Source organism: Sarcophilus harrisii, chromosome 5 (genome assembly GCF_902635505.1).
Source record: "Sarcophilus harrisii chromosome 5, mSarHar1.11, whole genome shotgun sequence".
Classification (NCBI taxonomy): domain Eukaryota; kingdom Metazoa; phylum Chordata; class Mammalia; order Dasyuromorphia; family Dasyuridae; genus Sarcophilus; species Sarcophilus harrisii.
Window position 1 is genome coordinate 151,255,172 of NC_045430.1, and position 12,636 is coordinate 151,267,807.

General features: G+C 36.0%; 1 protein-coding gene across 1 annotated transcript in view; it reads right to left on the minus strand.

The window, feature by feature from the left end:
• Positions 1-191: 191 nt before the first annotated feature.
• The window catches only part of COG5 (component of oligomeric golgi complex 5), a 328,255-nt gene continuing 315,810 nt past the window's right edge, over positions 192-12,636 (minus strand). Inside the window, exons 20-22 of the mRNA XM_031938757.1 lie at positions 9,970-10,096; positions 8,742-8,821; positions 192-753 (exon numbers count right to left, since the gene is read on the minus strand). Of these exons, the coding sequence (XP_031794617.1) occupies positions 642-753; positions 8,742-8,821; positions 9,970-10,096 (319 nt within the window). The 3' untranslated portion in view covers positions 192-641. The remainder of the gene's footprint in view (positions 754-8,741; positions 8,822-9,969; positions 10,097-12,636) is intronic.

A 12,636-nucleotide genomic window follows, 5' to 3' on the forward strand; every position in this document is an offset into this window, starting at 1 on the left:
TAGAGCTTCAAATAGTAAGGACTATCTCTAGGTATCTAGATGTTTTATTTGAATGTTGGAATAAATCTAAGTTATGGCATTTTTAAAAGAAAAGCTAAAGGAAGAAGTAATTGTTTCTATTTCAGTCTCAGGACACAGAATTGATGTCAAATTTTAAAGGCCAACAGAAAGAACCAGACATAACATTCAAATAAAAGCTCTTAGTTTATTCCTTTTTCTCGAAGAAGATGTGAGCAGAAGAATAGAAGACTTCCTATAGCTATCTATTATATTATTCAGCCTGAGCAAAGGCACTTTAAAATGTATGTACCCATGTGTTAAATCTACTTATGAACTATAAAGGGGAGATTTTTTATGTGGCAAGGAACAATTCTCTCCAATTGGATTGCTTTTTCTAATTGGCATAATCAGATCTATAAATATATGTAGATTATAATATCATTTTTATACTCTTGAAACATAAAATGTTACAATGTGCTATCTAGAAGAGGAGCTAAGAAAACAACTTTTGAGATTTGGATCTTTATAACAGTGACAGCAAGAAAGCAAAATGAGCAGTATATGCTCTTTAGCTTAAAAAATAACCACTGAATAAAAATAAAGCATAGGAAGAAGAATTAAAGAAATGTTTTCAGTAATTACTAAAGTGAGGACATAGCTTTCTGAAGCAGTTGAACCATTATCGGATAAACTGGTGCAAATTCTTTTCCTTCTCTGCTTTTCACTGATTGAACATAGGCTTCCAGGGCTCCTCTGAAATACAATTGAAAATATAAATATTTTAATATTGTCAAAAAAAATGAGATGGACCAAACTGAAAAAAAAAATGTACTAACATACTTAAATTTTTAGAGATCCTGGTTCACAACACTTTAAAAACACAGTTTTACTAGTCTCAATTTTAGTAAAAGTTTCAAAAATCAAACACTTTACAGTGGACAGTCTGTTTAATTTATTCATAAAATCACTGATCTGACTTAAAGACTACAAGCCTCTAAGTTGGGGCTTTTTCAAAAAAAATTTAGTCATACATCACATATGTACTGCAATTTATGGTTAAATCATCTACATTCCCAAGAATAATATTAAGGTTTCCTTATAGAAAATGGCTCTTATTTTGGCAGTATTAATACATAGAAGCTACTGGGTGAGCTCTAAAGTTCTCCAGGGGTCAATCAGCACCATGGAGAGCCACTTTTCGGATAAGATTAGGTCTTCAGGGCTCTTCTGCTAGGCCAGAGATCAGAGATGATTGAAGATGATCATAAGAGAAGGCTGAATACTTCAGGAGAAAAGTCATACTAGGAGCACAGGATGATCATTGTTATAATGTGCCTCATTTGAAACCTAAAGTAAATGGAACTATAATATCAAAAATTAAGCTGTACCTAATAGGGCTATAAAGTTGGATTTCAGATGTTTACTTTTTATAACTACAGAGCCATCTTCATCTTTATAAGCGTCAGGCACCATTCAACAGGTGGTTCACTGGAATTAAAAACCTAATTTCTGAAAAGGCTACTTAGTAGAACAGGCATTACTTATACCAATTTCATTTTAGGAATATTCTTGATATTTTTATATTTTCACATAGTAGTAGATATTACATTTCTGTGAAGCCCTTTATTTGTTTAATCCATGTGATCACTCTCTCTGCCTGGCAGATATCTAGTTCTTAAACATAAATCTCTTGTCTATGATTCCTGAAAGCACTCCCTTTAAATTATTACTTCTCAGTGACAACTCTAAAATGTAGGTCAGAAACAAAGCAGTTATAATGAAAATAGCTTTGCAAAAGTATAAATAAAAAGCATAGATAACTTGAAATGTAAAACTACTTTTGTACTTCTTTGAAAAATGGTAAATCATTGTCACTATTCTTATTCCCACTCAAATTCCCAATCTTTTCTTAAGACTTTAAATACTCCCCCAAAACTGAAAAGGACAGTATCCTTAAAAAGATAAGGGGTTGGTATTGATCTTAGTAAAAATGGGTACTGTGAAATTCACAGAGAAAGCAGTCTTTATAGTAGTGAGAGGAATGGGGTCTTTTTAAAAATAAGAATAAAATCAGCTGATATGTTATAAAATATGAAAGAAACCCCAGAAATTAATTTGAACATGCACATAATTGTATTCTACCAAGAATACCATCAGAATGATAGAAGAAAGCAAATATCAGCTGCTTCTCACATAAATGTTGTATGGGGTTTTAATAAGTTACTGTCCTTGAGCAAAAATATCAGCTTTTTGGAAGATTAGGTGTTATGAAAATTAGACCACCTATCCAGTCTTCTGATTTAACTTCACTGAATTGAATTGGGGATTTGTGATATCTCACTTGAAAATAAAAATTTAACAAAAGAATGGATAATAGTAATTAGAAGGGTAATGTCCAATGTGAAATACTAAAAGCTAAAGTTTAATTATTTTTTCAAAGAGGAAAACAAATGTGTCAGATAATACAATGGCCCAATAAGTATAAAAGATATTAAGTGCTTTGGAGAATCATGACATGATCCCAAAATTCAGGAGACAGAGGCCTTTACCCATCTTCAGCATTTATTTTCAGTGCCCTGGGGCTTGAGATGTACATAACAGACCTTTTCTTGGTCCTAATCCTACTTGACCAATATTTGACAATATTGACTACTTAACCTCACCTTACAATTTTCTTTTCTATGATATTCTTAGTTCTCCTGTCTCTGTGGCTGCTCTTTCTGATGTTTCTTCACTTGGATCAATTAATAAATCAGTATTTATAAGTGACTATGTGCCAGGTTCTGGGGGTTCAAGGACAAAAAAAATGAAACAACATATTTTCCAGTTTATATTCTTTCAAGTCAAGCAGTGGAGGAAACATACCAGATTATGGATAGGGATTGGACCTGTTTTATTTAGGAAATTCCCAGGTGAGGAAACTTGCATTACTACAGTTTGGCCCCCATCTCTGTGATATAAAGACCATTATGAGGTATAATGTGTTCAGGTTCACACAGCAAGTAAGTGTCAGAAGTGGGGTCTGAATTCAGGCCTTGCTGAATCCAAGGCCAGTTATCTACACGGATATGCAACGGATTTAGGATTTCATTGATCTTGGGCATGTGTTAAAACATGCAGTCAACATTTCCTAGTGTGGCCAGAAGCAGATTATAATATACTTGGGAAATACTTAAGAAAATCAAAAAATACTACCATGTCATGTTAATATGAAGTTTTTTCCTAAATCAACAAGGGCCCTGCAGAGATCCTTGTATATGGCTTAGTGGCCTCAAGTTCTATTTGAGTTTCACTTCAAAAATCTAAGGAACTCCTGGGTAAGGAGGCTCCTAAGAGCAATGAAGGCTTGTGTGGCTCACAAAGCTAGTGTGCTTTACACTTGTCCATAAACCCTAGTCAATCATTTTGGCTCTCTCCACTATGCCATGCTGCTTCACAGTACATACAAGGGCACTGGGAGCATATGGATGATGGTGCCCAAACTGTTGAAGAGAGGGATGCCCTTGACTGAGATGGAGGAGGAGTGCATTCCGGGCATGGAAGATGACCAGTACAAAGACTTGGAGCATTTGATCCTAGAGGTTAAGAGGGAACCGTAGTATTTTATTGATTTGGAGAAGACACAAGTAGAGCTGGGTTAAGCAAATGTCTTTGCTTGCTGCATGGAGGATGGATTGGAATAGGGAAAGATTTAGGGACCAATTAGAAGGCCATTACAGTAAAAATAGTAGGAAAAACAGTAAAAAGGTGCTAACTTTGAGTAGAGAGGGGCTAGAATGCAAGAGATATTGTGGGGGTAGAAATAGGAATATTTGGCAACTGACTCTCTATGTGAAGAGTCAGTGATAATGCTGAAGTTATAAATTCAGAAGACTAGAATGGTGGTTATAGACCAAACTAGCTAAATCTGGAAGATAAGGGTTTTGAGAGAAAGATGAAATTTCCCACTGGCATCTTAAATCACATCACAAATAGTTTCCCTGCTACACTCAAGCCTGCACCCTTCTTCTAGACCTCACTAATTTTTCTCAGTGATACCACCATTTTCTTAGTTTTCCAGATTCAAACTCTTTGTCACCTGTTTATCCTAGCTCTTCCTTTTCCCCTTCATCCAATCCTTCATAAATGTTTTCTGCATTTGTACTATACAGTCTTTTTCTATTTATACTGCTATCTTTTCATTATAATTCCTCCTTAATGTTCACCTATGATAAATGGAGTCGGGAAACTTAACTCATCACCCATTATTCCTGTGAATGTATCCTATACTTTAGCTTTAGTTCTCAATCTTTTGGGCATGCGATCCCCTTTTAATTGTAAACAAAATTTTGTGGACTCCCATTATTGAGAAGGTGCATGATTATAAAGTTACCTGTAATTCCATAATCTTCTTAAATGAATCTTTTATTAATCATAACAAAACATGTGCTTGAATATATACTCAGGATGTATTTAATCAGCCTATCAAACATATTTATTTGTTCATTCTTCTTGCTCTTTGATGCATATTTGTCCAAATAAATAAAGACTAAAATGATCACACTTGCTGTGCAAGAACACCACTTGCTCCTTTCCTCCCACATTCCCTCCAGCTCAGGACTTTGGGGCCCACAAACTAATCTTGCCAAATTGTACTATTTTCCTTGTCTCTGAATATCCTTTCATGTTCCCACTTTTATACCTTTGCTTACTTTTTTTAATGTCTAGAAAGGTCAGCCTTGGAATATGATGTGTCCTTATTCTCTGAATCTACCAGCATCCTTGCTATCCCTCTCTTAGGCATTTCCATTCTGCCTTGCACTAAGAGATTAATGTATTTATTCTAATCCCCTCTCAGACTATGTTTCCCTGAAGCTATAAGGACTGTTTGTCTTCCTCATCCTGTGTCCCCTTTAATAGGCATTTTATAAATATTTACTTTAATAAGGAGTCAAGGAGAAAAACGATCCCTAAGCTGTCACAGCAGCCAACAAGAAGGAACTCAGTAATTTTTCTTTTAGATCCAAACTCTTGTTTATATATCGGGTATAAATAATCCCTAAGGAAAAGAGGAACCATATGGAAGAGCTGTTCTAGTGTGCAGGAGGTGGAGGGTCAGAGAAAGAATATAATACATTTCAGAATTTCTATCCCAACTTCTAAATCCTTGGAAGAAATATTGTGTTCTTCACCTTTTGGAACATAGAAGGAACTTAATTGCATCACAAATTCTTAAAAAGAATTTAAAAACTCACTGTGACATTTGTGCAATCGGGGCTTCCCTGGTATCTATAAACCTTCCGCCACAATCCAAATTTAATAATCTTGGACTCCACTTATGGGGGCAGGCATAATTATTTAGTTGGAAAATTTGGTCTGATAAAGCTACTGTAATGTCTCATTTTCAAAAGATTCAATAAACCCTATCCTCTCCTGGCTCTGCTTTTCTGGTAAACAGCTTTTACTTCATCCCCACTAGCAAGTCAAAAGTGACAATAAATGGTGTATGTCAAGTTCACCTCACTGACCCTCACATATAAATTGGGAACAGTAACCTTTGCACTACTTAACCCCTAAATTTAACCCCCCCCCCTTAGACCATGGTAGTGATGTTCGTGATACCTAGAATTCAACAATATATCCCACATCAGTAAGATTTTTCTTTAAATTGTGTAGCCAACAACTTTTAATGAAGGCCTTATCTGAGTAGAGACAGCAGGTCAGCAGAAGGTGGAGCAAGTGTGACGACAACTGGTCAGAGGCTGGTGCTTGGGAAGATTTTAATGTGGAGGAATATCTTCTCTGACCTCTGCTCCTTTAGACAAATAAATAGACTTTGAGTTCTATGATCCAGAAGAAGGTAAGTTCCTTTGAGACCGCTTAACATTTTGCCTTTGTATTCCAAAGTGCCTATATATTATAGTACCTTGCATGTAATAGGTACCTAATTAATAAATGCTTATTTGGATGTGGGGGAGGGAGAAGCTTGGTGAATCAACTCCATTCAAGTCTTAGAAAAACCAACTTCAGAAGCAGAGAAGAATTCATAAGGGTTCACTGGTAGCTCTTCAGTAGAAATACTCACATTGTCCTCAGTTTGCCCTGCTGTCTTTATTAGTATAAAGGGAATGAGTATTTAAAGCTTGGGCTTCCTAAAAGTTGAAAAAAAATTTAGTGTCTCAGTCTCAGCTGATCTGCAAGGAAAAACAAATGTAGCCTATTCAATGGCATGACAGAGATGAAAAATCAAAACTGCTAGGGGAAACAAACCGTGGTTTAGGATAAAATGTCATGAACTTTGTAGACTACATCAAATGCATCTTAGTCTTTAGGAGTTTCATGAAAAGGGCACAAAATTCACCACAGTGCCATGATTATGTTAACAATTTGCTACTAGAAATTTGTATGAGAAGCCCCATTATTATGATTTTCAGGTTTTAAATATAGATTGAGTAACTATACTGCAGTTGAAATCATTGAATTAATATATTTGAAGAAAGCAGATATGACAACTGATCTGTAATCTAGTATAACTGGGCAGTTATCAAAATAGTTTTTGAACCTTTTGGCTAATTGAGAAAAAAAAAAGGAAATTCTTTAACAAGGTTAATTTCCCATTATGTAGCAACCAATATAATTAAATAATTTGATTGATAAAAGTAACTAACAAGTAGAATAAACACAAGTCAATGGCACAAAATCTAAATAGGCGGGTCCATGTAATTTCTCTAAGGTTTTTCCCAGAGTTTATTCCAATAGCCCAAACTCACTGATTCTGGTGTTACCTTGTGTCCTTCCTGCTCAACCTGTATCTGATGAACAGGGAAAGCATAGATGAGTTAGAAAAACATCTAGCCAAACTGCCTTCAACGGCCTGAGGTAACTAGCACTCCTCCACACTTAGCATTTCTTTACACCTACCACATTACAGCACCAAAGGTGACAGGTTACTTGGATTTTACAAGTTGTAAATGTGTTAAGACAGAATGTCAAGTTGAATTTTCCTAACTTAATTTCTCCTATAGTTTTCTTGGGACTATACAGAAATTATTTTTCAAGTCTACTATAAGAAACATATAGAATATAATGCTGAACATTTCAGCAGGCAACAGGAATGTGACCTAATTAATGAAAAGAGCTAACTTGGGACTCATCTTTTCCCAACTTTTAACTTTGGGGAAGTTGATAATATGCTCTTGGGCATTCAAAGGGTTTTGGGGTCACCTTTTGAAAAGAAATCTGTTAGGTGGAAAGAATCAATAGCAAAAATTTACAGCAAGAAAGCAACATTAGCAATTGTGTTCTACCTGCATTTGGGATGTATTTTGACTAATTTGGTAGCACTGCCTAAAGAGGACATGTGATCATTAATCATGAGTGTCCCACAAGGTTCTCTGTCCCTGGGACTTCTACTACTTTATTTCACTTAGTGATCTCATCAGTTTCCTTGTATTCATTTATCTCTAACCAGAAGATTCTCAAATCCATTAATCCAGCTCTGTTCACTTTTCTTGCCATTTTCCAACTGCCTGTTGGTCACATCAAACTGGATGACCACACACATCTTAGACTCAATGGGTCCAAACTAAATTACTGTCGTTCCCCATTACAGGGTACCAGATTTACAATCTTAATGTTTCCCTTGACTCCCCCTACTCTCTCAGGACACTATCTGATCTGTTCCATAACGATATTTTTACTTTTATAATATCTACTGCACATACGTCCTTGTCACCTCTGATACTTTCATCATCTTGGTGCAAATTCTAAGTACCTTATGCCTAGACTACTGTCACAGCTTGCTGGCCAGTCTCCATGGCACATGTATCTTTCCATTCTAGTCCACCCTCTCAGCTGTCCAAGAGATCTTCCTAAAGCACCGTGTGATCCCCCCCACTTTCCTTGCTCAATTCATTCCAGTTGCTTCCTCTCTCTCACCTCCAGGATCAAATAAGCAAATGGCACCGTGGATAAAGGACCAGTCCTGGAGTCAGGAGGACTTGAGTTCAAATTCGACTTTTGACACTTAACACTTACTAACTGTGTGATCTTGAGCAAGTCACTTAACCCCAACTGCTTTGCCAAAAAACCAAATATATAAAATCATATTTGGCACTCAAAGCTTCATAACCTCTCTGCATTCACCTTTTCCCACTTTTTAATCCTTACATGCTTTCTGCCCCCTTCTCTGGAGAAGGGTTCCTATTTATTTTAGATATACCTTATTTGAGCACAGCTGCAAATTAATTCCTCAAGAGCAGGGACTGTCTCTTAACCATTCTTTGCATCCCCATTGCTTAGCACAGTGTCTGGCATGTTATAGGAGTTTAATAAATGTTTACTGATAGACTGACTGACATGATCACATTTAGATGCCATTATTTAAAAAAATAAATCCTAAGTACCCAAAATGATAGTAGGAATGAAGAAAAGATAAGACAATGCTAAATCTAAGGCGCAGGGATATTGGGGAGTTTTCGGAAGCTGGGAGAATGAACTCACCCCAAATATTGGCTTAAACCCCCCACAGAGCACTACGAAAAAGGATGGGAAGATATGTCAGCCACAGCAGGAGATGGAGAAAATGGCAAAAATAATGCTTAAAAACAACATAAATAATATGGATAGGGATGAGAATAATGCAAAGAAAACCACAATGCTCATTACTTACCTTGATCTTTCAACAAAAGAAACCTTTATGTTTTAATTAAAGTTCACTTTTATGAGCTAAAGAGCAAAAATAAGGTTAGATCCTGACTTACCTGATAAGGAGGAGCCTGTCTTTTTCAGATGGGTGATCATCTAGCCATTGGGAATATCGGGCATGGGACCACTCTGCTCTCTGAATAAATGGACATCAATCAGGGAAAAAGAAATGTGAATACAATAGTAAATGTCAAATGATATAAAATTTATTTGGAATTACTAAGGTGCAACTTTATTTCCAAGCATTTTCCTAAGAACTGAAGTCGTGAAAAATGTCAAGAAGGCTTAGGTAAGTCACAGTTAATATGATTTAAGTATCCTTAGATTACCCCTTTGATTACTGTTTCCTGGAATTCCAGTTCAATCTAATCTAGTAAATCTTTATTAATGACTACTCTGGGAGGCAACGTGGTCCAATGAATAAAGTTGGCATGGAGTCAGAAGGACATGGGTCCAAGCAAAATTATTTAAAGCATATTAGCTGAATGATGTCAAGTCATAACTTCTTGGCATAGCTGACAATTCTCTTAGCTCATAAGTTGCAGAACAGTTACCAACCTAAAATGGTACAGAGACATTCCTCTTTGGGAGTTATTAAAACTAAAGAAATTGCAGATCCAGTCCAAAATGGTAGGTGTTGAAGATAGATATGATTAAAAAACAAACATCCTTGCCCTCAAGAAGCTTACATCTTACTGTGAAGATACAACATGCAAGAATATGAACTGTGATTTGAAAAGGAGGGAGACAGCAATAAACAGGAGAACCTGGAAAGGTACTCCATAGAATGTAGCACTGAGATTAGTCTTGAAAGATGTTTGGGATTCTAGCAGGGAAAGATGAGTAGGGAGTACATTTCAGGCATGAGAGTTAGCTTTTGCAAGGGCATGGAGGCAAGATATGAAGTGTAAAGATCAAAGAAGAGCAATTAGGACAATTTGGTTGGAATTCAGAGTTGTGTTATGGGCATTAATATATAAGAACTTAGTAATTATCAGTTAATGAGTGTGTCAGAAAAATTAATTAAAAAGGTTTTACTAATATTGTATTATTCATCACTATCATTTAAAAGGTCTATCTTGACATTTTTTAAGAGAGAGACTTTGAATTAAGTGGCAGCTTTCTTCTACAATCTCTGTTTCTCCAAGGCTAGAAAATAAGAGACACTGGCTCATGATATGGATAAGATCAACTAGCAATTATATTGTCTTATCCTAGACCTTATGCCTTTAAGGATCAAACTTAATTGAGACTCACAAAAGTAAGATAGCTTTAATTTATTACCTGGAAAGGAGATTTCAACTCAGATGGAGCTCTTGTAAATAAGAAATGAATAATAATGCTGAATGGGATAATGTCCCCCAAAGCTGGGCTATTGGCTACGTGTTCACTTGTCTGAAAGAGCAGTGGTCTGAAAGAAAGAAAAAGAAACATTTTGCCCTGTAAAAAGATGTTATTTAGAAAGTATAAAGCATTCTTTTTTTAACAATAACATTTCTGATGGACTTTTATAATAAAAAAAACACAACAAGTTAGTGAAAGACATAGAAGCCTTGCATTTCAGTAGATAACATGACATAATTGTTCCCTCAACCCTTTCTTTGATACTTTCTCTGTTTGTCTCATGGTTTCAATTTAGCTACATGAACTGTTATGATCTAGCATCACTAGAACTCACTGCACTATACTCATATGCCCCATAGTTGAGTCACTTCCTTGGCTTCATGGATTTTTGAGTCATAGTGGCTATTCTTTTGGCAAGGTCAAGCTTGCTACATAGGCCACTGCCTTCTATTGTCAATACAGCCATGGAAAGCAATGCTGGGTTTTGATTTTCTCTCTTGTGCGTCACTAATATAATTATGCATTAATGTCTAATTGCAGAATCTTTATTTCTGGTAGTTGATTTAAGAGGCAGAAAGAACAGAGCCTGATTTCCAATCTTTCTCCTTTCTTCTTGATCTCCACAACACACATATTCCAGGTGAAATTTGAAGTGTTAGCCATTAAAAAATATATCTTCATTTGACTTGTAAACAAAAAGGAACTGATTAAGACACTGCTAAGATGTCAAAAGCATGAAGTCCAGATATCACAAAATCACTCTTGGAAAATTTCATTCTGGAAAATGACAGCATCTTCAAGGTTACAAATATTGCAGTTTAGTATGATATAAATGGTTCATATTAGGGGAAAAATGTTCTTGTGGTAGAGAATACTTAAGATTAAAATAATTTATAGCTAAAATCTTTCAACTGTTTTTTACAGTTGGCCACAACATGAGGTGAAGAGAGGAAAATGCATGTTGTGAAATGAATTAACATCATGCTCAAATAAAAGATTATAAAGTGGGTTCTTTTCAACACCTTAGTTTTCTTAAAACTTTTCCCCCTTTCTCTTTGATACACACAAAGAAGGCACAGAGGTATCAGTATCCACGTAATACCAAAGGAAAACAAACTGACACCTCTGAGAAAATATACAAAATGTTATTATGACTCACGGATAAGAGTGAATTGTCTCCCTATTATGCAGGATGTTTTCAATAATGGAAAGCAAATCAGAGAAGAAATTAACTTCTAAGATATAATCCATTAAAAAAGAAAAAAAGGAAAAGCAGTAATGATAGTTTCTAGAAGTTGGGATTCAGAACCTGAATTCTTCAGGTGAATAATACCTCTGAATTTTAGGTTTTGATTACACAGAGGTTGCTAGAGAATAGCTTCTCCTACATACCAAAGAGGAACAGGAGTGTCAGCTGATCACTATATAGGTTAGAGTTTTCCTATGCCCTATTTTTCTTTCCTGCTCTGGTCTGGCCAAGCATTTTTGGGCTGATTCCAGGATGCAAATGACTCCTCTTGAAGAGTAGAAAGGAAAAACTAGCTCTTGTTCTTAGCCAGTCATTTTTACCTCATAATTCTGTACCATCTTGTTCTATTTCGACTACTATTTGAAGTCCATCCCAAGTGTATGAACAGTTGGAAAACTGATAAGTGACTCAAGTGGAGTCAACACAGGGCCCTTGGTTAATAAATAATAATAAAGGCTAATAAGGTAAAGAAAGGGGAAAATATATTTGGGTTTCTCATAAAGGCAAAAACTATTAAGGATGGAAATAAGTTTTCTTCTGCTTTCTAATAATACAAGCTAAGAATATTAGAATTCTGAACAGTCTAGACAACCATCAGTTTTAATGCTGGTTCCCCTAACTCTTACTTCATCCTACCTTCCCTCCCATTACTGTGTAAACTACTGAACTCAACATTTATGTCGTTTCTATTGGCACTAGTTGTTCTCCCATTCTGCTGGAGTCCATTCATAAGGGCGCAGTACTGCTTTCCCCTCAAAGTCTTAATTGCTCTGTCTTCACATTATCATAGGAAATGGAAATGCTGAAAGCTCTTTCTAAGCCTTAAATAGATTGGTGTTTGCAAAATTCAGAATTTGGATTAGGTTCCTGTCTGACTGATCAGAACAAACTGTATAGCTCCTACAGCAGTACTGATGAACTGGCAGAGATGAGTTGCTTCTCTTCTCTTACAAAGAGATTAAGTTCTACTTTGCTTGTGCATACCAAAGGCCAGACAATGAAGATGGGAATCCTGAGAAGGAGAATGTCAAGGTTACAGTCCTCTACTGATTGCTGGAGATGGATTAGAAGAAGCCACACTATGGTCCTTGTCCCTCGGGAGAGAAGGGCAAAGATGGGAGAACAGAAAGGACCCTTTTTTCAGAGATTAGTCCGAGGAGCTCTTTATATATTGAAGAAAGGCATGGTCACACAGGACGAAGAATTATCAGATCTTGGGACGTGAAAAGGACTTCAGAGATGACCTTGTCCAAGTGTTATCTTATCCAAAATCCCTTTTACAGTGTGCCCAATCAATCAATAAATTAATCCATAAACATTTATTAAGGGCCTTTTATGTACCCTGCACTGTGCTAACT